Source organism: Zingiber officinale, chromosome 2B (assembly GCF_018446385.1).
Source record: "Zingiber officinale cultivar Zhangliang chromosome 2B, Zo_v1.1, whole genome shotgun sequence".
Classification (NCBI taxonomy): domain Eukaryota; kingdom Viridiplantae; phylum Streptophyta; class Magnoliopsida; order Zingiberales; family Zingiberaceae; genus Zingiber; species Zingiber officinale.
In genome coordinates, this window is record NC_055989.1 from 41,256,711 (window position 1) to 41,281,285 (window position 24,575).

Genomic DNA, 24,575 nt, shown 5'->3' on the forward strand with positions numbered 1-24,575 from the left:
GGTTTTGGTAGTTGAGTGAAACATGGATTGTCACTAGAATTGATTTAAGTATAGATTTAAATCTAAACGGATAATTGGGGTTAAGGAAACTAACCCTAGTTGACCGTTGAGTTATATTTAATTAGGGTTAAAAGGTTGGATTCAATCTAAGCTTCGGGTTAGATCCGATATATTTAATTAACCGAGATCAATGAATAAAATTAGGGTTTCCTGGTTAATAGGAATTTTGATTAAGCTATTGGATATTTGCGAGCATGGCTTAATTATATATATGTTGTTACAGGGCTTTGATTCGAGATGAGCGTCTCGACGTGGGGTCTATTTCGGAGATGATCTCCACTTTTTGAGGCGGGTACCTTGACTTATCTCTTTTGATAATGTTATGTTGATATGCGTAGTAGGTTATAGCCTCTAGTAATAATGATGTTTATCTTTATTTTGGTATGTCACTGCATGATACCTGTTGCATGCTTTTATCTATTCTGCATTTATGTTTTATATCCTCTTGTTTATTGCCATAATTATTTATGCTCATAGAGGTAATGACATATCATGCCTTATAATACACCGGACTGGACATTTACCATATCTGACCCGTGTATCTAGATCTATTTATTTAATCCATTTATTTTTAGTACATATTTTATAGAGGTAGATATGGTCAGGATTTTTATGCTTAGTGTCATGCACCATCTTGCATGATTGCATGTTGAGTGATTGTCAGCTCTATTATTGTTAAGCACATCGTCAGTTACATGGATCTGCACACACAACCATTCATGGGTTAGTGGTTTTTATTCAAGCAGGGTGTGTTGCATCAGGTTGCTCTATTAGGCTCCGTTGGTCTGCTCATGGGTAGTGGTGACACGGCGTGGTAGCCGGCAGGGATCCCTCTTCTGGATTGTCTCAGGGAGATGAGAGCATTGAGCTCCCCCACTTATGATTTGGGGTAGAATGATAGGTGTACTCTGACAGCATCTTGTCCACTCGGTCACTCATCAGGAGCAGTGATGGCAGAGTGCACAATTATCATAGCCCTACCCACTCGGTCTCACCATCATGTGTGAGATGGCTAACTAGAGTCAGGGGTGACCAAGACATGTCATTTGCATCATATGCATGATTGCATTTATTGCTTGTGTTTGCTGCACTTTATTTGCTGTATGTTGGATGGATGCATATGATTGATATGCATACATGGAAATGTTATTTACAGTCTGACGACCTTATCATCTTGGTAGGAGGTCCTGGTGAGTACAGCTTCTGCCTTTTCTTTCAGTTATGCATTTTCATTACTTCAGGAGACTGTACACATATTTGTTACTGTTGGTTATAGTTTATTATGCATGTCAACTTGGTATCCACTGAGTGTTGGACTCACCCCGTTGATTATATCTATTTCAGGTTGAGACCGTCAGGAGATTCCAGTCGCTAGTCCCCACTTTGTGTCACGACGATTTTCTGCTTACGGACTTGGTTCCTTGTTTTTGTGTTGATCTTCTTGTTGATCTATATACTTGTGATTGCACTCGAGGATTTTTATCGAGTTTTGGTCTACTCCACTTATTTTTCCATTGCGTTGGTTTCTCTGTTGTGGTTTTAAGTTTTCCGTCGTTATGGTGGAGTAGGGCTTATTTAAATATAAACAGCGTGGTTGTGTCAGCTAGAGGCTGAAATATATAAACTACGTGGATTGTTAGTTATGTTTATTATTATTGTTCCGGTCGTGTTGGCCGAGGTTTGTGTGTCCCAGAGGGCTTTGTAGTAAAGTTTCATATTGTCACCCTTACAGGGGAGATGCTGCCGAAATTTCTTCTGGTAAGGACTACCTGGGGCGTGACACCTGACAAGTGGCCATATGGTATACATCTCCTCGCAAGGAGTGGTGAATCCTCTATGGGCTATTCAAATACTTGTAGGCATTTTGACTTATACTCAATCATCCCGGGTTCACATCTCTACGGAGATGTTTACTTAAAATGTCAAAGTATAAGTCTCCATGACCAAGATGACTTGAATACCTTAAGTCGAAGAAAACTTGCACTCGAGCTACAATAAGATTTTCATTGACATATTTATATATGTAGAGAATCATACGAAGTCTCATAGTAGGTCATTCCAATGAACTAGAGAATCATATGAAGTCTCATAGCAAGTCATTCCAATGAACTAGTTACTATAACTAGCATCCATGTTTAACTCTCAATACCTCCAGTCAGTGATGAACAGCTGCTTAGTTAGACCAAGAAGTATAACCCGTGCTCGTCTTACAAAATTGATGATGTTCAAACTCATCAATTCATCGACTAGAGATTTTTTCAATACAGTCATAATTATACATATAGAGATGCTAACAAGTTATGATCCAATCACAAGTTCTCTCATGTTATAAATCGTATTACAGATATTTAGTAAATGAGTTTAAGGTCAAAGCATACACATAGAGTGCGTGCACTCAATTAGTGAAACTTTATTTATCCAATAAATAAGTACAAAGCATATGACGATTGTCTTAGGATACCACTCAAATATAACGCTTACCATTATGAAAACCATTACATATTATTCTATAAATTAATAATCCATAATTTGAAATATTGAATTTTACCCATAATCGTTTAAGCTCGTTGGAGTTTTTCATAGAGACTAGCGAGGGCATCATCATGCAGTTACTAAGGAGGAGAAAGGTGGAGGAAGAGGATATTATCGATAGAGAAGAAAGCTCGAGGGAAAACCATGGTTCCTAGCCATGGAGGGAGGTAGACGGAGGAAGAGGAGAAATAAAAAGAAAGAAGAGAGCTATGATGACTCATGAAGGAGGAAGAGGACGGTAAAGGAGAAGGACGAGAACGGTGAAGGAAGGAAGGTAGTGGTTAACAAGGGAGAAATTTAGGACAAATATGATTAAAATTTTACTGGCCAAATTTGTAACAATATTATTTTTGATTGAATATTGCCCACGATATAAGTAGGGATGTAAATGAACCAAGTCGCTCGCGAGCCATTCGAAGCTCGATTCGATAAAAGCTCGTTTGAGCTCGTTTAATAAAGCTCGTTAAGATAAACGAACCAAGCTCAAGCTTCGCAATATTCGGCTCGTTAGCTCGTGAACACGTTCGTTAAACTCATTAAGCAACTTTTAAATAAAAATAATAATAGTTTTGATATTGAATTTATAGATTTTACATTCTACTTATGAAAAATATAGACAAATATATTAAATTTATTTATTAGAATAAAATTATAAATTTTAATAATATTATTATAATTTTTCCTAAATAATATTATTTTTCCTAAATAATTTTAATTATAGTTTTTAATGAATATTTAAATTTATGATTTATATTTATTAAGCTCGTTTAGGTTTAATAAAAGCTCGAATAAGCTCGTGAATCATGAATATATTCGTTAAATAAAGTTCGAGCTCGGCTCGATTATAAACGAGCCAAGCTCAAACATTCAAGAGTTCGGCTCGGCTCGGCTCGATTACACCCCTAGATATAAGTTTTCATTTTTTTAAAATTATAAGCCAAAAGCTTGGTCCATAAGATTATCAAATTTTGTTGGTAAAACTTTTAAATAAAAATCTAGTGTCCAACTTCGAGTGTGTTTTCATAAAAAAAAAAAATGTATCGATTATTAAACAAATTTAACTAGCAAAGATTAAAAATATATAGATCAAACTTAACCGTAAATAGTAAAAATTAAATGGTAGTACTTTTAAATTTTTAAGCAAAAATCAAAAGGACATTGTCAAATGGGCATTCTAAAAAATATCAAATAGACACCCAGCATATATTTCATCATGAGAATATATTTACTCTGAATACTGTTATAATAGTTACGACTAGCCACTATAAGGGTATTCATATTAGATGTATTAATGGGGTATTATAATACCCTTTAGTATTAAAACTAATATGAAAGGTGTTGAACGCATTCAAGATTTTGAATGCATTCAAGATAGCGTGGAGTAGGGCTGGCCCATCCCATATGAGTGTATTTTTTAAAAATTGTATTTATTGAAAAAATTATAAATTTTTTAATATTATTTTTAAAAATAGTAAAATTATTTTTTAAATGTAAGATTATTATTATATATAATAATAATAATAATTTAAATATTTTAAAACATATTTATTTAATATATATAATTTTAAAAAGATTGAGTGAATTGTGAAACTTATAAATAATGAATGTTAATGTTAAAAAAAAATATAGGTGAAAAAGATATATTGTTATAAAAAGTATGTGACAGTAAATCCCATTCTTTTTTAATGAGATAATGAATATTATAATAAAAATGGGTTATGGATACTCTAATGTATAGTAACTATTTTTTTTTCTTTTACCTATTATAATATTATAACACTCTTTACATCCAATACTCTTATAATAGCTATGATTAGCTATTATAATATGAAACAACTTGTTACTATAACTATTTAAAAGTTATTTTAAATAATTTAAAGATATTTTGATGATTTTTTTAAAGTTAATAAAAATTATTTTTTTTATACTAATGCTTTATGTGTAACAATATAGTAAATTATAATTTTTCAAATTCTATAAAAAAATCAATTATAACAATACTCTAAATAAGTAGATATTTGTACAAAACATCTAATTGTCTTTTTCTTAAAAAGAACATCATTTAATAATTTGAAGTTTTTAACGTCCTAAAATTTCTACAATAGTGGTTTCAAATTTACCTTTAATTTTTATTACAAATAATTATTGATACTATATTGATGCTACAATATTATAAAAATATATAAGTCTATCCTATAATAATAATAATTTTATTTTTTAAGAACTTAAAGTTTTCTTCGGCCTATCTTAGAGGACACTAACAATTTTCTTTTCTTTTATATAGCTATATATATATATATATATATATATATATATATAACATAAGAGATGCTCCAACCTCCAGGGCGTCTCCCTCCACAATCTGACTGACACAAGGACAAGTTAGCTGGTAACTTCACCGGATTCTCTTAACCATCTCCTTCGCCATGAACTCCTCATCCTCCACTGTCTCTCACCCACCGCTTCCGTTTCTTCGGGGACTTCTACTCTCAGCCACCTATTAGTCGAGTGAAGCGAGGAGGAATCCCAGACGCAGGCCATGAGACGACGATGGTCCGCGTGATCTGCTTCAGCCACTCTAGGAGGAGGCCGAAGCTCTCATGCTAATGCTACCACAACCGTCACCAATACTCGTGCGAAGTTGAATTCCTTCATTTATGGATGAAGCGCCTCCCCAAGAGCAAGAAGAAGAGGAAGAGGGACAGGACGAAGCCGACGTGGCTCCCACAACCAGCTCCTCCCAAATGGCCGCTGATTGGCTCCAATTAAGCCTCGGGACCACCGCTTCGCCGGCAGTCATCCGGGAGAGATCAGGAAGACAACCGCCCCCTCTGGTGACGTTGCCAGAACTCCGCTTGTCTGGAGATATCCCATCATCACCTGTGGCGGCGGCTGCGGCTGCGGCTGCGGCTGCAGCTGAGCCTCCAGGACCAACAAATCAGGATCCTACCAGAGACATGAGTGTGATTCGTCCTCCGCCAAGGCAAACCGGCCTTTGGTTGATGCTCCAGGTCCAACAATCCCAGTAAGTCTATCGCTCACTGCCTAATTAGCTAATCCACTGGTTAACTTGGGCTCGCTGGAATTGATGCAGAGGAGAACAGCCTTCTTTGCCTCAGATCTCCAGGAACTACTTGAGAATAAGGCTAGCACTCGCTTCAAGAAATCAATACAGTTCTGGTTTATCATAATCATCTTCCCTACTGTCGTTAACATACACAACATGCAGAGATGGAGGAATGACAGTGAGACTGCTCATCAAGTACTTAGTCAGCAAACTATCTTTGGAGGATGAATCAGAGGTATGTTCTTAATTAAATTAGTTACATACATTGTCATTTACTCTGATGCTCATGAAATACAGAACTCTAAATTACTGGTATTAATTACTTTACTCTTGTTTCCTTCCTCGCTCTCTTTTAGCCGTTGGTGTATGGTTTTGTCATGGTAGTTGACGCAGTAAACACATGAAAGAAACCTGGGAACTGAAAGAGCACTAAAGAATGTGGCCTGCCAACTTAAGGCATAGTTACTAGTTGGAGTTTAGGTAGAACGTGCATGTCGAGTGCACATCAATACTTCTCATCATGATTAAGGCTTCTTAGCTTGTCTTTGGCACTAGCAGTGTTTAATTGAGTTAGGTCTACCCCATCTGAGAGATCATGATTGATTAAGCCCAATTCGAATCTCCTGCATCAACCATTAAGGTATGGGAGACAGAGAAACGGCAAATAAGCAGAGGAGAAGACAAGAGCAAGTTTGGCGTCTACGAAAACTTTGGAAGACAAAAAAAAAAAAAGGGAAAATGATCGTATAGGTGTATAAAATTCACTGCTCACCTAACATGGCGAGCTGAAAGTAAATATGTCTCGTCGTTTCTTCTTCCACGTCTTGATTGGTTCCCTATGGCTACCATGAGTAGCTGAAAGTAACTTAGCCACAAAATGATCTCGACGTTTGAATTGTTTCTCTATTGTGTTTGGTGCTAAATTCTGTCGGCAGATCTTTTCCAATGGGCATGCAGACACCGTGAAGAAATTAATTAGGGCAAAATATCTTGATCGTTCCCACTCATTTAAAAAAAATCCACTTAATTTGGACCTTCTATTCGTGTTCAATGGAGGACGTAGAAGTACTCCTCCCAGCCTGCTCCACCAAAACATTCTTAGACTTGACGTTCGATTGGCTTTATGTGCAAATTTATAATAAACACATGCATTAGCCTGCTGATGATGCAGAAAGAAGATCTGCCGTTGAGTCGCATGTTGATTCGAGAGTGTTGACCTGTATGGATATTAGTTTTGAGATCAATTTTAATAAGTATAAAATACTTTTTTTTTTTTTGGATGTCTAATTTCCCCTATACAAAGGTCATTGTGCGGATAAAATATCCCATATGATTTATCTGTTCATATTTTACCTTGAGGCCGACAATACTAAATGATTTGGGACGAACAATATTATCTTTTACTCTAAGAAAATGTTGATGTGGAGGCAATTGCCAACAAGATGAATGTCGAGCAAGAGATGAAGTTCCACTGGTACAATTGTTGGTCGTTATTCAGAATTCCGTTCTGCTTCCTCTGTACAAAAATTTGTACAAGCACAGAACTTTCCTAACAACCTATGTGCTCCTCATGAGTTAAACTTGAATTGAAAATGAAACTTAACATTTTTACTTCAAGTTTAACTCATGTATTTTTCAGTAGTTAAAACTTGGATTGCAAATGATACTTAACATTATTAATCTAAGTTCATCCCATATTACAGAAGTTGATTAAATATCTATTTCAAGGATTGGCTTACAGGTTAAACATGGCGAGGCACTTGGCCTTCTTGGATATGAGATCATCCACCACTTCCTAGACAAAGTCTTTCAAAGAAATTGGATATTTAAATTTCTTACAGTAACCATAGATTTAACAACAGAGACCTCAATAAAAGCACAAGATCAAAACACTAAATCGAAACACAAAAATGAAACACGAAATCACTAGCTTCTTGTGTTGGTATTTCAGAATCCGTACAAAGAAAAACTAGTTTCGTTGTGGAATTAAGAACTAGTTATACCTTTCTTTGTAAACAAAGACCTCTTGATCTTTTGTTGTATTCCTCTCCTCCTCTTGGACGTCGTGTGGGCGACGATCTATCAAGATGAAATCCACCCGAACCTTCTTCTTTGCCTACAAGTTTCAGCCACCCAAAGAATGCCAAAATAGGAAACTTCCTTCTCTTCTTCTACTTCTCCAAGCAACCGGCCACCAAGTGCTTCATCTTTTCTTTCAAGTTTCGGCCACCAAGAAGAGATGAGTGCCAACCTTAGAAAGAAGAAAGGGAGAGAAGAAGATGTGTGCCGCCGGCCTTAGGGAAGAAAACAAGATGAAGGGGAGAAGATGAGAGAGCCGGCCAAACAAGGAGAAGAAGAGGAAGAGGTGCCGACCCTAAGGGAGCAAGGGAATTATGGAGATGTATGTATTTCCCATAAGGCACCCTCTACCTCTCTTTTATAATCCTTGGTCATGACAAAAAAGAAAATTTTAATAACAATTAAAATCTCTCTCTTTTAAATTTCCTATTGTGATGGCTACAAAAGGAACGTTTTAAAATTAATCTCTTTTAAACAATGTAGAAGGCTAAAAAAAGGAAAGATTAAAAATTAAAACTTCTCTTTTAAATCATGATTACAAAAAAAGAAAAGTTTTATCTCCCTTTTAAACATTATAGATAACTATATATAAGGAAAGATTTTAACAAAATTAAAATATCTCTTTTAATCCTTTGTAGATACATGTGGATGACTTCAAAAAAGGAAAGATTTTATCAAAATTTTATTTTAAATAAAATCTCCTTTTCTATCATGTTATGGCCGACCCCTTGCTTGGGCACCAAGCAAGCCTTGCCCGACCACTACTTGTGCTCCAAGTTAATGCTTGGTCGGCCCCCTTGCACCAAGCAAGGATGTGTCCGACCCATTACTTGGATAAGAAATGAACTTTGTGGATACAAGACTTTATAGAGGCTACAACAGGGACCGAGAGGAGAAATCGGTTTTGATCTCCCGATGAACTTGAGCTTCCTGTGTTCGACCCGAACACCCAACTCAAGTTCATCAATAATAACTCATACCACTAAAGAGTTATTATTGAACTACCACACCAATCCCATATTACATTATGGGCTTCTTCTTATCATGAGTGCATTAATCTCCCTGTGTTTAAGATATCGAATGTCCATTAATTAAATGAGTTACTGATAACTCACTTAATTAATATCTATCTCCAAGAGTAATACCACTCAACTTCATTGTCATGTCGGACTAAGTCCACTTGCAGAGTTTACATGACAATCTTTATGAGCTCCTCAAGGGGACATCATTAACCTAGATCACTAGAACACAATTTCCTTCTATAATCAACAATACACCATATAAATAATATTATTTCCCAACTTATCGGACCTATTGATTTAACGAATAAATCTCACACATTAATAAATTAAAGAAATAAATACTAAGTATATGTGATTGTTATTATATCGGGATTAAGAGTACGCACATCCATAATAACAGAGGTTATGCTCTTTTATGCATTTAGTATAAAAGGAACAACCTTAAATGGTCCTGCTCAATACACATATAGTGTACTAATGTAATTTTATAATCAAGATAAACTAGTATCAAATTACACTACAACCATTCCAATGGTTTGTCCCAATTCATCTTGATTATGAGCTATTATTTATAATTTATAAGGAACTGATAGCATGATCTTCTGTGTAACATCACACACCATGTTATCTATAATATAAATTAAATGGATAACTGTATTTAACTAAATGCAAACATTTAACCAATATGATTCTTATTATAAAATAAATATTCATTTAATAAATATTCATAAAAAAATTAGACTTTTAGTATACATCTTAACAATAATATTATCTAATTTAGACAAACTAGCTTGACTTGTGCATATTAGAGCAAATGTCAGAGCCATCAGGTGAAATGCTTCTGAAGTTTAAACTACTAAGGTGTAGTAGAAGTCAAAGTAAAGAGAATTACAAGTGAAACTGCTAGGCTGTCATGTCAAGAGCCGTTATATTTCCAAATTTATCTGGGGGATGAATTGGGGACGGCAGTCCACCTCCCGAATCAGTGAGACAAAGGCTTAATATTTGGATTAAAAAAAAACAAAAACAAATGAGAATTACAAGTGGGAGAATGATTCTATTCTTGTAAATAATGGCCATTCTTTGTATTTATGTACACGAGATCAAAGGGAAATTATAACCACTTCAGAAAATCACTTAGTTATTTCCATTGATGTCAATAGTTTGACCATTATTGGTTATGAATTTCGGAAGTAATTAATGCGGAGGAACCATGTAAAGGTCATGGGCCACGTTTGTGTATGGCCATCACTAAATCGAGAATTTAAGGAATCAATATTGATGAAGAGCTCAAGGAGTTTGAAATATATGAAGGGAAGAACTTGGGAGTTCGAAGTGGGGAGCTTGGAAAGCTCATCTCGGGAAGTCAACTCCTTGTGACCTTGGGTCAAGAGAAACATACTAATGTCGAGTGGAATCACGCAGGTATGATCTGCTGATATAGCTTAAGGCCATTACCAAGGTTATAACAGGCTTCCCTTTCAAATCGAGTTAAGGTACACAAGACTTAATTGGGGTATTCAGGGCAGCAAGTTGTCGAGGTGGACTCATGTGTATAGCTGGGTGGTAGATAAAAGGGCCTTTGAGGTGGGCTTCCTTGACGATGAAACTGGCATGAAACTAGGACGAGTGGAAGAGGGTGGTTGTCAAAGAGTTTCCTTAATGACCAATATTCTATAAACCTTGTAGGGTTTGTCACCCTCAACAATTCAATGGCATGGGGCAAAGGTTGCTGCAATGAGGTCGCCGGGTAGAAACTCAGTGGCAACGGAGGGAATAAATCCCCTATCCCTGTATCTCACCTGGTCCGTCCCAAGTTAGCTTGGGTGCTGCGATTTACCTCCCGCACAATAACCGTGGGTCCGGTCGGTGGGGGCCCTGGGGGCGAGGATTTCACCTTTTGCTGCAAAGATTGCCACACTGGAGGATTTGCAAACCATACATTGCTAAGCCGACTAGTGAACCATCTGACTTGGACTTGCTAAATAGCCCATGTTATATAACCAACCTTATCTTTGGGGCACACTAATGTTTTCTTGGCATAGACAATGATGGTAGACTAGGAGATGCTAGAGCAAATCCTGTGTATCTATCATGCCCAAGTCACAACTTAGTATTGGGAAGTTGAGTAGAGGTTTTGATGTTGTACAGGATAATGATTATCCTTCGGACTGATAAGAAGACGGAATTGAGGAGAAGGTAAGAAAAAAAAATCACTCAAAATAAAGATAAACTCGTTATTTTCTAAGTTTTATCTAAAAAAGAAAATTTTATTATCAATAGAGAATGATTTCTCAAATAGCTAAATAAGTGCTTATATAAACTCTAGACCTTAAAATTAAAAAAAAATGAAATCCTAATATATATAGATCTCAATTCCTATCTTGTAAAAAAAAGAAAAAAATCCTACAAGAAAAGGAAATTTCATAACAGAAATCCTAACAAAAAGGAATTACCAAAACAGGATGTTTATATAGACAAACTCTAACACATAAATGTTTGACATACAAAAAATATCTTAAATATCATAAAAATAAAAATTACTAAATATAGTACAAAGATGTCTGGATCCTCCGAAAAGAACCTAAACCGTGCTCTTTGGGCCTAAAACTTGATAGTTACAAGTTCCCCGATAACAAATGTAGATCTTTAAATTCTACATGCGTGAACTTAGACAGAGTCTAATTATGAGTCCCGAGTCAAAAGTTATGTCTGTTGAAAATTGGGCACTCCAATATTGGTCCTGCATCAGTTGCCTCAGGTTGAAAAGAACTCGTCCTCGAGTTCATAGTAGTATCATCGGTATCCTCAGAATAAGGAGTCAAGTGTTTCACATTGAAGACATCAAAAGTCTTCAAATGAGTAAGAAGGCGCAACCTATAGAAATTATCGTTGATCTTTTGTAGTATCTCACATGATCCAGCCTTCCAATCCTTTAACTCGTTATACTCGCCAATAGGGAAAACGATCACAAGTCAATACAATTCAGACAAAATCTCCAACCTTAAAAAGTATCTAACGACGGTGACTATCAATTCGAGTCTTGTACTTGGTATTGCTCTCAAGAATTGTCAGTTTCATCTACTCATGCATGCCCCAAAGATGCTCTGTCATATCATCTTCTTTAGGACTAAATCGTCCTACATATGGAACAGGAGCTAAGTTTAGAATCCCAGATGTGTTTCACCCATAGATAATCTCAAAAGGACTCAAACCTATAGTCTTATTTGTCGATCTATTATATGCAAATTCTACTTGAGGTAACGCCAAGTCCCACTGCTTTGATTGAGTTCCTATGAGACATCTCAGAAGATTACCTAGAATTTGATTCACCACCTCGGTTTGTTGTCCATCTATCTGAGAGTGGTTGGCACTGTTAAAGTTTAACTACATGTCCAATTTTTTCCATAAACCCTTCCAGAAATGGCTGATTAACTTGATACCTTGATTTGAAGTCATTGATTAAGGAACTACATGTAAATGTACGATCTCCTTAAAGTAAAGATGGGCAATCCGGACAACATCCATAGTTTTCCTTCAAGATACAAAATGTGTTATCTTTGAAAATCTGTCAACCACAACTAGAACAAAATCTAAGGTTTGTTGGATGCAGGGTAATCTCAATACAAAATCCATGTTGACATGGAACCAAAAAACTTCAGGAATAGGTAAAGGAGTGTACACGCTCGCATTAGTGAGAATACCCTTAGATTGTTGGCATGTAGAATAATGGTCCATGAAGTGAGCTATATCACTTGTTAACTTGAGCCAATAAAAATCAACAAATATGAGAGCGAGTGTCTTATCACGACCAAAGTGCCCCTTATTATGAAATTCACTAACAATTTTCTACCTCAGTGAATAATTTGGAACACACAACTACAATCTATGAAACATGTAACTATTATGTGAAATAAAATCATGGCGATGACTGTCATGTAACCAGGCATGGCCGTGTTGAATGACATAGTCGTGCAGTTCCTTCTTTTGAGTTTGGAGGCATGATTGTGCCTGAGGGGCACAACTAGCTCGTTCCTTCCTGCAGATGCTTCACAAGACCAGGTGAATGAGACACGACCGGGCCTTCAAATTTACTCCAGTTTACTCCCGACACCATTTTTCTTAGGTCTTTCTCTTTTCGGATGCCTCCATGCCTACGGAAAGATTCATGGCCAACTCCTGGAATCTAACTATCCTAAAAATATAAAAAATAAACAAACTAAAACTCTAGAATAATAAATGCAAACAAGAAAAGAAACTAATTGACAACATCCTTGGGTTATCTCCCAAAAAGCACTTATTTAAGGTCATGAGCTCGACCCCAACTGGCTCAGTTATGAATCTTTTCCTTGAAGGGGAACATCTCCCCTTGATCCTAGCAAAGTTTGCTTGACCCCTCCATCTGGGCACATACCGAAATGATGTATTTTTCATTTTAGGTGCGGGATCATTTTTCTTTTTTCGCTAGATCTGGTGCTTCATCCGGAGGTTTCTCTTGGGAATGGAGGTATTCTCTTCTTCTTGGTGGGCTTGATCCACCTTATGGAAATGACTTTCAGAAACTGAGACTTGGTAAGAAAGCTTAGACAAATTGAATTCTAGTCTTTCTCGCCTATTTCCAATGTCAATCTATGATTCTTAACATCAATTAGTGCTCCAGCGGTAGCAAGAAAAGATCTTCCATGGATTATAAGAATTTTAGGATCTTCTTCCATGTCGAGAATGACAAAATCCATAGGGATGATGTATCCCCCTACTTCTACCAACACATCTTCTACGACACCCATTGGGTATCGGCAAGTATGATCAACAAGTTGTAATGTCATGGTGGTTAGTTTTAGATCATTAAAATGTTACTAATAAAGGAGACTTACACTAGCTCTAAGATCATAAAAAACCTTACCGATAACTATGGTGCCAATCTTACACGCTATAGAAAAGCTTCCCGAGTCTTAAAGTTTTAGAGACAGTGTATCTAGGAGTAGAGCGCTACACTCTTTTGTCAGGGCAATAGGCTCAAATCCTTTTTTCTTTCTTATGCTAGATATGATCTTCTTCATGAAGTTTGTAAATCTTAACATTTATTGAAAGGAATCTAAGAGAGGGATGTCAATGCATATTTCCTTAATCTTCTCTAGAAACTTGCCAAATTCAGCATCTTTCATTACTTTGAAGATTCTTTGAGGGAACGGAATGGGTGGTATAATTCTTTGCGATGGATACCCTTCAACCAGTGTTGTAATCTCTTCCTCCTCTTGAACAACCCCATGAAAAGAGGTAGAAGGAGATGACTTTCCATTATACGCCATCCCCTTGTCTTTAGCGGTCACTTGGGGCACTTTAAAAGTCCATCTGGTCCTCAATTCAATTATATTGTAATGTTTCACTAGGTTTTATTCTAGCTTTCTTGGAAAATTTTCTATTGTCCTTGAAGAAGAACTCACCACTTGTGCTATTTCAGTATCAAGCATCTTCAAGTACTTTTTGGTGTTGTCCATCCTTGTGTTCAGTTGTTTGATATTGTTCTTCATTTCTCCTTGATTGGCAAGTATCTACTTAAGGAGTTTCTCTATTCTTGATGATTGATTGCTTTGTTGATATCACACTAGCCTTTATCCTTGATTATTTCTATATCAGAAGTTTCGGTGGTTCCTCCATTCAGGATTATAATTGTTGGAGTATAAATTATTTTATCTTTGATTGAAGTTACCTGTATTTAGATGATGTGAATATTTACTTATTTCAATGGTAACTTCCTTATTATGTTCAATGCTTCCACATCCTTCACAAGTAGTAAAAATAGCATTCATCGAATTGATCTTCATTTTATGAAACTTCTTTGTTAGGGCCTTGTTACGATTCCACAAGTGCACGGATTCGTCGTCAGTAATAAAGATTATCGATCCCACGAGAACTGGTTATAAGCACTAGTGATGGCACACTTAGGATTAGCTACACTATCGATGGTTGCAAGTAATCTAAGAAAAGAGATTGGAAGGCGGAAACGAGAACTAGCAAAGAGAAGTAATCAACCTGGTTTATGAAGAGTTCTAGGAGTTCAGTTTCATTGTGGTGGTATTGATGTATCACATACTATCCTATGCTCATTGTCCATCAGTATGCATTCACCGGAAGCTAAAGTAACTATCCTTAAGCACCAAACAAAGACGATCCCTATGAAATCCTGTTACAGTTAACCCCTGCCACTAGGGCGCCTTGGTAGATCACAAGAACACAACTCTAATTGATGTTATGAAGGATAGAATTAAGAAGCTTAGTTTGGTCTCTTACTTCCTTGTGGAGGAGTCACCTCTTCTTTCAAGGAAGTACCCTAGATGTCCGTGAACGGGCTACCCCTGTCACTAGGGCCCCTCGGGTGTATAATCTAAGGTATTCCCTCTACAAGGCTGGCAATTCCTGCACAATCAATCAACACGACATAGAGATCAAGTAGTCGAAACAAAGCAAGCAAATCATCCAATGAATATAAGCATAATATGAGTCTTACATCAAAACCAATCCACAATTACTCCCTCATCCTAGAACAAGGATTCTACTCCATAGACGTTGGAGAAAAACCCGAAGACATGATGTATTTAAACATATAATTCTCAAACACGAAGAGAGAAAGAAGAAGTATATTTATCCAACGACGACGAGTGATCTTCGGATTCAATCCTTTGCTTCTGGAGTTGACGTGGTGATGAAAGATCGCTGGACCGATGTCCTGGATGGTGTGGGACGACACCAGAGTGATTCTCTTGTTGACGGCTCACTTCCCGGCTCTCCCCCCTCGAGGAAAAGGGTTAAAACCCTTTTATAAGCTAGGGTGCGGCTGTGACAGCACGACCATGTAAGGATGACACGACCGTGCCCTTCTTTGTCTCTGGCTGCGTTGCACGACCGTGCCAATTGGCACGACCATGTGAACTCCGGGCTCGGCTCTTGGGACACAGCCGTGTAGGGTTGCATGACCGTGTGCTGCATGGTTGCAGTCATGGGATGGCACGACCGTGCAGGGTTGCACGATCGTTCCTTGCTTGGTTGCTGGCTGTGAGGCACGGCTGTGTAGGGTTACACGGCCGTGCTCAGATCCCTCTCTAGATTGACCACACAACTGTGCAAGGTTGCACGACCGTGCAAGGTTGCACGACCGTACTCTCTGCTTTGTTCCGGTGCGTCAACAATCATCGTTTTCGCTCCAAAAGTTATCCCTGTCAACACAAAACCAAACAAAGAGCAGATATCCGAATAAAAGAGTATATATGATGAATACATGATAAAAGAGGTGATCATGCAAGAAATATATACGTATAAAGCAAGTGAATGTGCGTTAAAATATGCATAAACGATCATAATATTTACGCACATCACACCCCCATACTTGAACTTTTGTTTGTCCTTAAGCAAAACGCTACAAACTATGTTCATGAGCGCCTGGCAGTGTTTCATAATCTCTAGTGCATTCACCTAACTCTATCAGATAGTTTCATTGATAAGCATGATTGTGGAGTTACCTAAGTATGACCTAAGCATAAGTTCTTTGTGCTCGGTGCAATAAGTAGCTCAAACTCTTCAAGTTTTAATTCTTTGTCCTAGTTAAGTCGTCATACAACTGAGTTCCTAATGTTCACACATGTGGGATGCATATGTTGTGATTTAGATTTTTCCAAATGAGCTTCCATGATCCAAGGTCATCCAGTAACCAAAATGTAAATAAGAAATCACCATGGGAACAAAAGTACTAAACAATTTGGATGAATTATAACTATTCCAAAAGTATTTCTACTATTTAAGCTTAAGTACTTAAGTATAGTGTAAATAAGATCCTTAAGGTTAGGCCAAAACTTATACCAAACTCCATACAATACTTAGCTTATTTCATACTACTAGAGATAGAGAAAGGAGATGTACCAAACATACTAATACTATCTTGACAACACAAACTAAGAAAATGCTAGTCATTTTACTATCGGACAAGTAGCAGAAAAAGTAGAAGGTTTGATGTTCTCAAATATACCTAGAAATATGAATCTAATAAAATGCGAATAAACAAAACAAAGTGCAAATGAGATGCAAATGAAAATATGAAACTAGTAAAATGCGAATAAACAAAACAGACTAATAAAATATGCAAAACAAAATAAAATGCAAAAAGAAAAGAAAACTCGACTCGACTCGACTCAGGTTGTGAAGACAGACACAACACCCCCCAGACTTAGACTTTTCATCGTCCTGATAAAATCAAAATAGTCGATGAGGCTGAAGGTCGAGGAGATCTGGAAGCTTAGGATAAGTCTTAACCACCCATCTCAGATCCCTTACCCGTTTATGATATGCAAATAACTCATCGATATTGCTCTGAAAGTTCCTCATATACCACCTAAAATCTTCGTTCCAAACTATTCTCTTTCTATGAGCCTCCATAAATTCAAGCATTCGTGTGCTAACTCTCTCTCTCTCTCTCTCTCACTCTTAAAACAGTCTTGTAGTTGCTTAAACTGCTGGTCCTCCATGCAAAAATTCCTAGCAAGTAATCCATTATTTTGTTTTAGATCATGATAAAGAGAGTTAATGATAGGGCTAAACTCTTGAAAATCAAATCGAAAAACATCCCGACTAACCGAAGGCATATTTCTAGGAAGGGAGGTTGGAGGTAGCCTAATCTGTTGCTTTGCTAAAGTCAAACACCAATTCTCCTTAACATGGATCGTAGTTAAAGCCGGGTTGGGCAATATAATCTAAGGAGAAAACTATCCTTAATCACAAGACTATACTCAATTCCTCTTGACAAATCAAACGAGTGGTTAAAAAAAAATTTAAATCTATTCGAGAAACATCTTCAATCATTTCAAGATCACTCAGGTCATAGCCTAATACTACTGTAATATGAGTAAGCAATCCACTTAAAACAATGGGGGTAGGGGAGGAATTTTTCTCTAATTTTACCAAGTGCTTCAAAAAGAAATATCCTGAATTAATAAACACATTTTCTACCATTCCCCATAAACAATACAAGTCTGAAAGTCTTACAATTTCGTCCTTATCGCCCCTTCCAAATATCGTGTTTCTCATCATCATATGGACATATCGAGAGATTGGGTTAATGATACTACTACCATTAGAAATGTGTGGATTAAAGCCAGACTCTCCACCAATTTGCTCCCATAAATTTGATTTTTCAAAAGCAGGCAGGATTATGTAAGCTCCATCCCTAGGCAAATCATAGCATATATTAAAATCCTCAAGACTCCATTCATAGTCATCATTAAATAAATAAAATTTTAGTTTCCCTCCTCCTTGAACATTATCAACAGAAATGGAGCTTAAAATTTCCAAGACAATACGAGGATAAGTTGGGTACCTTAGGGCCATTATGCTAGACTAACCTATTCTATCAAACAACCAATCAATATCATTTCCAAACCCCAATACTTCTAAGGTTTCTCGGTCCATAAATCTAGTGCTTAAAATGGGACGTTTAGATAAAGAATGATAATGATGCAATTGATCATCATTAGAGAAAGTAATACCAAAGTTGTTCGATAAACCTTCGAAGTGTGCATTCTCCTCGTTTGAGACGACCAACACTTCTTTTCCTTTCCTTTGACGAGAGTTCCTTTTGACGAAGTTCGACATCAAGGATGATCGATTGGAATGAGATGAACGTGGGGAAGGAGTGGTAACATCTTGGGAAGTTGGAGGAAGAGAGGAGAGAAAGGAGGTATGAGGGAGAGGGTGAAAGTCGCGGCACAGGCGTGCAAGCCTCCGCACACCTATGCCCTAATAAAGGAGGAGTTTGGGCCGGGCAGTGTAGGGTTGCATGACCCCTTCATGGTGATTTTGCAAGGTCATGCCAATTGGCACGACCCCCTCTTTTCTCCACTCAGCCGAAGTTGCACGGCCGTGCCGATTGACATGGCTAGCTCCTTCTTCCTTTCTGCCTTGATTGCACGGCTGTGCCGATTGGCATGGTCTGTGTCTCTTTTTTTTTTTTCACTGGTGGCATTGCACGACCGTGCCAATTGGCATGGCCCGTGCCTTTCTCCTTTCTGCACTGGCCACATAGCCGTGCAAGGTTGCACGACCAGTGGCCTTTGCCTCTCTATCGGCTTCGCACGGCTGTATGTGGTCACATGGTCGACTCCTTTAAGCACATGGTGACTCACCTTTCACCATTTCGATTCTTCTGACGCCTCCATGCCCATGAAACACTCACGACCAGCTCATGGAGGCTCTGCACATCCTGAAAATGAAAACCCAAAAGAAATAATAAAAGTATTCAACTTAAACTTACTAGAGAAATAAAACGACAAAAGGAACGATGAACTAAAATGAAAGAAAACCCTTGGGTTGCCTCCTAAGAAGCGTTTGTTTTAGGTCTTTAGCTCAACCCTATTTTAACTCATTCAGGTGGACGTGGATCTGAGAAGTATATCAGCATATCTTCCTCTGTCGTCACATCGTGGAGGTATTTTTTTTAAATGTTGCCCATTTACTTTAAATTCTCCATGCTCCTCGCTCCAAATGTCAACAGCTCTAAACAGGTAAACCTTCTTGACTTGGAATGGTCCTGTCCATCTTGATTTTAATTTTTCAGGAAAATGTTTCCATCTTGAATTAAACAGCAACACTGAGTCCCCTTCCTTGAATTCTCTCCGCATGATATGTTGATCATGTCATCTCTTTATTCTCTCTTTGTAGGATTTAGCATGTTCGTAGGCATCCATCCTCAACTCATCAATCTCATTTAATTGGAGTTTCCTTCTGTCTCCTGCTAACTTTAGGTCCATGTTAAGCTGCCTTATCACCCAGTAAGTCTTGTGTTCTAGTTTTACTGGAAGATGTCACGACTTTCCATATATAAGTCGGAATGGGGTCATACCAATTGGAGTCTTGAAAGTAGTACGGTATGCCCATAAAGCATCATCCAATTTTAATGACCAGTTTTTGCGGGAATTGGACACTGTCTTTTCTAATATTGCTTTGATCTCCCAGTTGGAAATCTCCGCTTGTCCATTAGTCTGGGGATGGTAGGGTGTTGCTACTTTGTGGCTAACTCCGTATTTCTTTAGCAAATTTTCAAACTATATTTCAATGAAATGTGAACCCCCGTCGCTAATAACTGTCCTAGGTACACCGAACTATGGAAAAATCATCTTTTTAAACAGTTTAATTACTATTTTGGCATCACTGGTAGGAGAAGCTATGGCTTCTACCTATTTTGACACATAGTCCACTGCCACCAAGATATAATTGTTTCCACATGATGAAGGAAAGGGTCCCATAAAGTCTACTCCCCATACATCGAACAGTTCCACTTTGAGGATGTAATTCAGTGACATCTCATTTCTTCTAGTAATGTTCCCGGTCTTCTGACATTGGTCGCAGGACTGCACAAAATTCTTCATGTCTTTAAATACACTTGGCTAAAAGAATCCTGCTTGTAAAATTTTTGCAGCTGTTTTTGACACGCCCAAATGTTCACTGTAAGTTGATGAGTGACAGTGAAATAAAATGTCCTTGATTTCGTCTTCCGGCACATAGCTTCGGTAGATTGTATCTCCGCATTTCCTAAAAAGTAGTGGTTCGTCTCATATGTAGTGTTTGACGTCTGAGAAAAACTTTTTCTTCTGCTGCCAGGTAATTAACAAAATCCGCATATCGAGGAACTCTCTCAAAATTTACTGCCAACAAATGCTCGTCAGGGAAAACATCATTTATGGGCAAATCAAAATCCACGTCTTTTTGTCCATTTGGCTATACTTGCGATAGATGATCTACCACAACATTTTCAGCCCCTTTTTTGTCTCTAATTTCTAGATTAAATTTCTGAAGAAGCAAGATCCACCTGATCAAATGAGTTTTGGCATCTTTCTTATTAAGCAGATATCTTATGGCAGCATGATCAGAATACACTATCACTTTTGAGCCCACTAGATAGGACCTAAACTTGTCAATTGCAGACACTATGACCAACAATCCCTTTTCGGTGGTAGAATAATTCATTTGGGCTGCATCCAATGTCTTGTTCGCATAGTAGATTGCGTGCAGTACTTTGTTCTTTCTTTGTCCTAAAACTGCACCTACTGCAAAATCACTGGCACTGCACCTATTCTGATATCTTATGGAAGCATGATCAAAATACACTATCACTTTTGAGCCCACTAGATAGGACCTAAATTTGTCGATTGCAAACACTATGGCCAACAATTCTTTTTCAGTGGTAGAATAATTCATTTGGGCTGCATCCAATGTCTTGATCGCATAGTGGATTGCGTGCAGTACTTTGTTCTTTCTTTGTCCTAAAACTGCACCTACTGCAAAATCACTAGCATTACACATGATTTCGAATGAGAGTTCCCAGTCTGGAGCTTGAATTACGGGAGCTGAGATAAGAGAACTCTTGATTTTCTTAAATGCCTCATTGTAGTCATCATCAAAACAGAATTCAGCATCTTTAATCAACAGGTTAGTTAGTGGCTTGGAAATTTTTGAGAAATCCTTGATGAAACGCCTGTAAAATTTAGCATGCCCTAAAAAGCTCCTAGCCCCTTTTATGTTAAAAGGTGGAGGTAGTTTCTCAATTGTCTCTATTTTGGCTTTATCTACCTCAATTCCTCGTTCTGAAATCTTATGTCCTAAAACAATTTCCTCTTTGACCATGAAATGACATTTCTCCCAGTTCGGAACTAAGTTCACACTTCACATTTCTGAAGAACTTTAGAAATGTTTAGAAGACAAGAATCGAAGTCATTCCCACAAACTGAGAAATTGTCCATGAATACCTCTATAATCCTTTCTGTGAAACATGAGAATATTACCATTATACATCACTGAAATGTAGCTGGTGCATTGCAGAGTCCAAACGACATTCGTCGATAAGTATAGGTACCAAAATGGCACGTGAAGGTGGTATTTTCTTGATCTAAGGGATGTATTGGAATTTGAAAGAAACCAGAATATCCATCCAGATAACAAAAATAGGAATGCTTTGCCAATTGTTCTAGCATCTCATCAATGAATGGTAGGGCAAAATAATCTTTCCTAGTCTCCTTGTTTAGCTTCCTGTAATCAATACACATCCGCCATCATGTAACTGTCCTTGTTGGAATCAATTTGTTATTTTCATTTCTAACCACAATCATTTCCCCCCTTTTGGGGACCACATGGACTGGACTCACCCATTCACTATCCAATATAGGATAAATAATCCCAGCATCAAGAAGTTTTAATACTTCTTTCTTCACCACCTCTTTCAAATTTGGATTTAACCTTCTTTGATGCTCAATTGAATTTTTATATTCTTCTTCGAGCAGAATTCTGTGTATGCAGATCGAAGGGCTGATCCCTTTAATGTCATCAATGGTGTATCCGATTGCTTTTCTGTGCGTGCGTTTTCAGCTCCTGGATCAATTTCTGAGCCTCCATCTCCGTCAAATTGGCATTAATTATTACTGGGAAGGTGGAATTTGGACCAAGGAACACATATTTAAGGTTAGGTGGCAGAGGCTTTAACCCCACTTGAGGTGGTACAATCTCAGGCAAGGCTGGTTCCTATTCTAATAATCGTATTTCTTCGTTTACCACGACTTCTTCTGGTGCTCCCTCAATTTCTTGAGCCATTCCCTCAATATCATCATCATCATCCAAGTCCTCGCCCATACATAATGTTGAGGTAGATATCAAACCTCCCGGCGATTTTAATAAGACCTCTCCACACCAAGGAAATATTTTTTGTACATCCTTGCACCGCACACTGATGGACTCCTCTAATTCTACCTGAACCTCGTTCCCTATGTGTCTTAATTTATTTTCATCCATCAACACTCCCATATCCTCTTCTGCTTTGATCGGATGTAGAGATAAGTTTAGCACATCTTGTCCTGACCACTCGCTGAGATTTGACATCATCATATGGATTATTTCTTGTGGTTCATCCTAACTTTTTTCATGAGTGCCCCCCCAGCTGCTGTGTCCAGAAGGCTCTTGTTTTGGAGCGAGAGTCCAATGTAAAATATGTGAAGAACCAACCAACTCTCAATACCGTGATGTGGACACTGATATAGAATTGACAGGTACCTATCCCAAGCTTGATGTAATGCTTCTTCGTCATGTTGCTTGAAGTGCAGAATCTGATCCCTCAACTGAGCAGTTCTTTTTGGAGGAAAGTATCTGTTTAGAAATTTTCTCTCTAATTCATCCCACGTCCTGATGCTTCTCGGCTGCAGAGTGTTGAACTAAACCTTTGCATTACTTCTAAGACTGAATGGAAAAGCTATAAGTTGTATTGAATCAACCGGAACCCCCTCAAATCTTAGTGTGTTGCAATAGCTGTGGAAATCTAGGAGATGCAAGTAAAGATTCTCTGAATCTAATCCCCCAAACTGATTTTCCTGCACTTTAGAGATGAATGATAGTCTGAGCATAAAATTCTTCGCTGGGATTTCTGGAATCACAATGGGCCCTAGCTCTTTAGTAGACTTCAGTGCTCAATAATCCTTTAATGGTTTTAACATCATGTCCTATCCGAACAGATCTGGAGAGTGAAATAGACAGACATGTAGGGTAATTGAATCTTTTACAAGGTTAACTATTTGCATGCAAAAACAATATATGGAATAAAATACAGAATGTTAGACAAAGGAAAGATAAAGAAAAAGAAAGTAAAGTCTAGTCTAATCTAATATAACTATCACAAATATTATAGACGCAGTCCCCGACAACGATGCCAAAAACTTGTTACGATTCCACAAGTGTACGGATTCATCGTCAGTAATAAAGATTATCGATCCCACGAGGACTGGTTATAAGCACTAGTGATGGCACACTTAAGATTAGCTACACTATCGATGGTTGTAAGTAATTTAAGAAAAGAGATTGGAAGGCGAAAATGAGAACTAGCAACGAGAAGTAATCAACCTGGTTTATGAAGAGTTCTAGGAGTTCGGTTTCATTATGGTGGTATTGATGTATCACATACTATCCTATACTCATTGTCCATCAGCATGCATTCACCGGAAGCTAAAGCAACTATCCTTAAGCACCAAACAAAGACGATCCCTATGAAATCTTGTTACGATTAACCCCTGTCACTAGGGCATCTCGGTAGATCACAAGGACATAACTCTAATTGATGTTATGAAGGATAGAATTAAGAAGCTTAGTTTGGTCTCTTACTTCCTTGTGGAGGAGTCACCTCTTCTTTCAAGGAAGTACCCTAGATATCCGTGAACGGGTTATCCTTGTTACTAGGGCCCCTCGGGTGTACAATCTAAGGTATTCCCTCTATGAGGCTGGCAATTCCTACACAATCAATCAACACGACATAGAGATCGAGTAGTCGAAACAAAGCAAGTGAAATCATCTAATGAATATAAGCATAATATGAGTCTTATATCAAAACCAATCCATAATTACTCCCTCATCCTAGAACAAGGACTCTACTCCATAGACGCCGGAGAAAAACCTGAAGATATGATGTATTTAAACATACAATTCTCAAACATGAAGAGAGAAAGAAGAAGTATGCTTATCCAATGACGACGAGTGATCTTCGGATTCAATCCTTTGCTTCTGGAGTTGATGTGGTGATGAAAGATCGCTGGACCGATGTCCTGGACGGCGTGGGATGACACCAAAGTGGTTCTCTTGTTGACGGCTCGCTTCTTGGCTCTCCCCCCCCCCTCCAGGAAAAGGTTAAAACCCTTTTATAGGCTAGGGCGCGGCTGCGGCAGCATGACCGTGTAAGGATGATACGACCGTGCCCTTCTTTGTCTCTGGCTGTGCTGCACGACCGTGCCAATTGGCACAGC

The 24,575-nt window shown here is 37.8% G+C and overlaps 1 protein-coding gene across 2 annotated transcripts in view; it reads left to right on the forward strand.

Annotated features, from left to right (window-relative positions):
* The first annotated feature begins 4,937 nt into the window (after positions 1–4,937).
* Positions 4,938–24,575, forward strand: part of LOC122049085 (protein LAX PANICLE 2-like) — a 55,161-nt gene continuing 35,523 nt past the window's right edge. For both annotated transcript variants that reach the window (XM_042610557.1, XM_042610558.1), the window contains exons 1-3: positions 4,938–5,617; positions 5,687–5,737; positions 5,822–5,894. In XM_042610557.1, the coding sequence (XP_042466491.1) occupies positions 5,250–5,617; positions 5,687–5,737; positions 5,822–5,894 (492 nt within the window). In that variant the 5' untranslated portion in view covers positions 4,938–5,249. The remainder of the gene's footprint in view (positions 5,618–5,686; positions 5,738–5,821; positions 5,895–24,575) is intronic.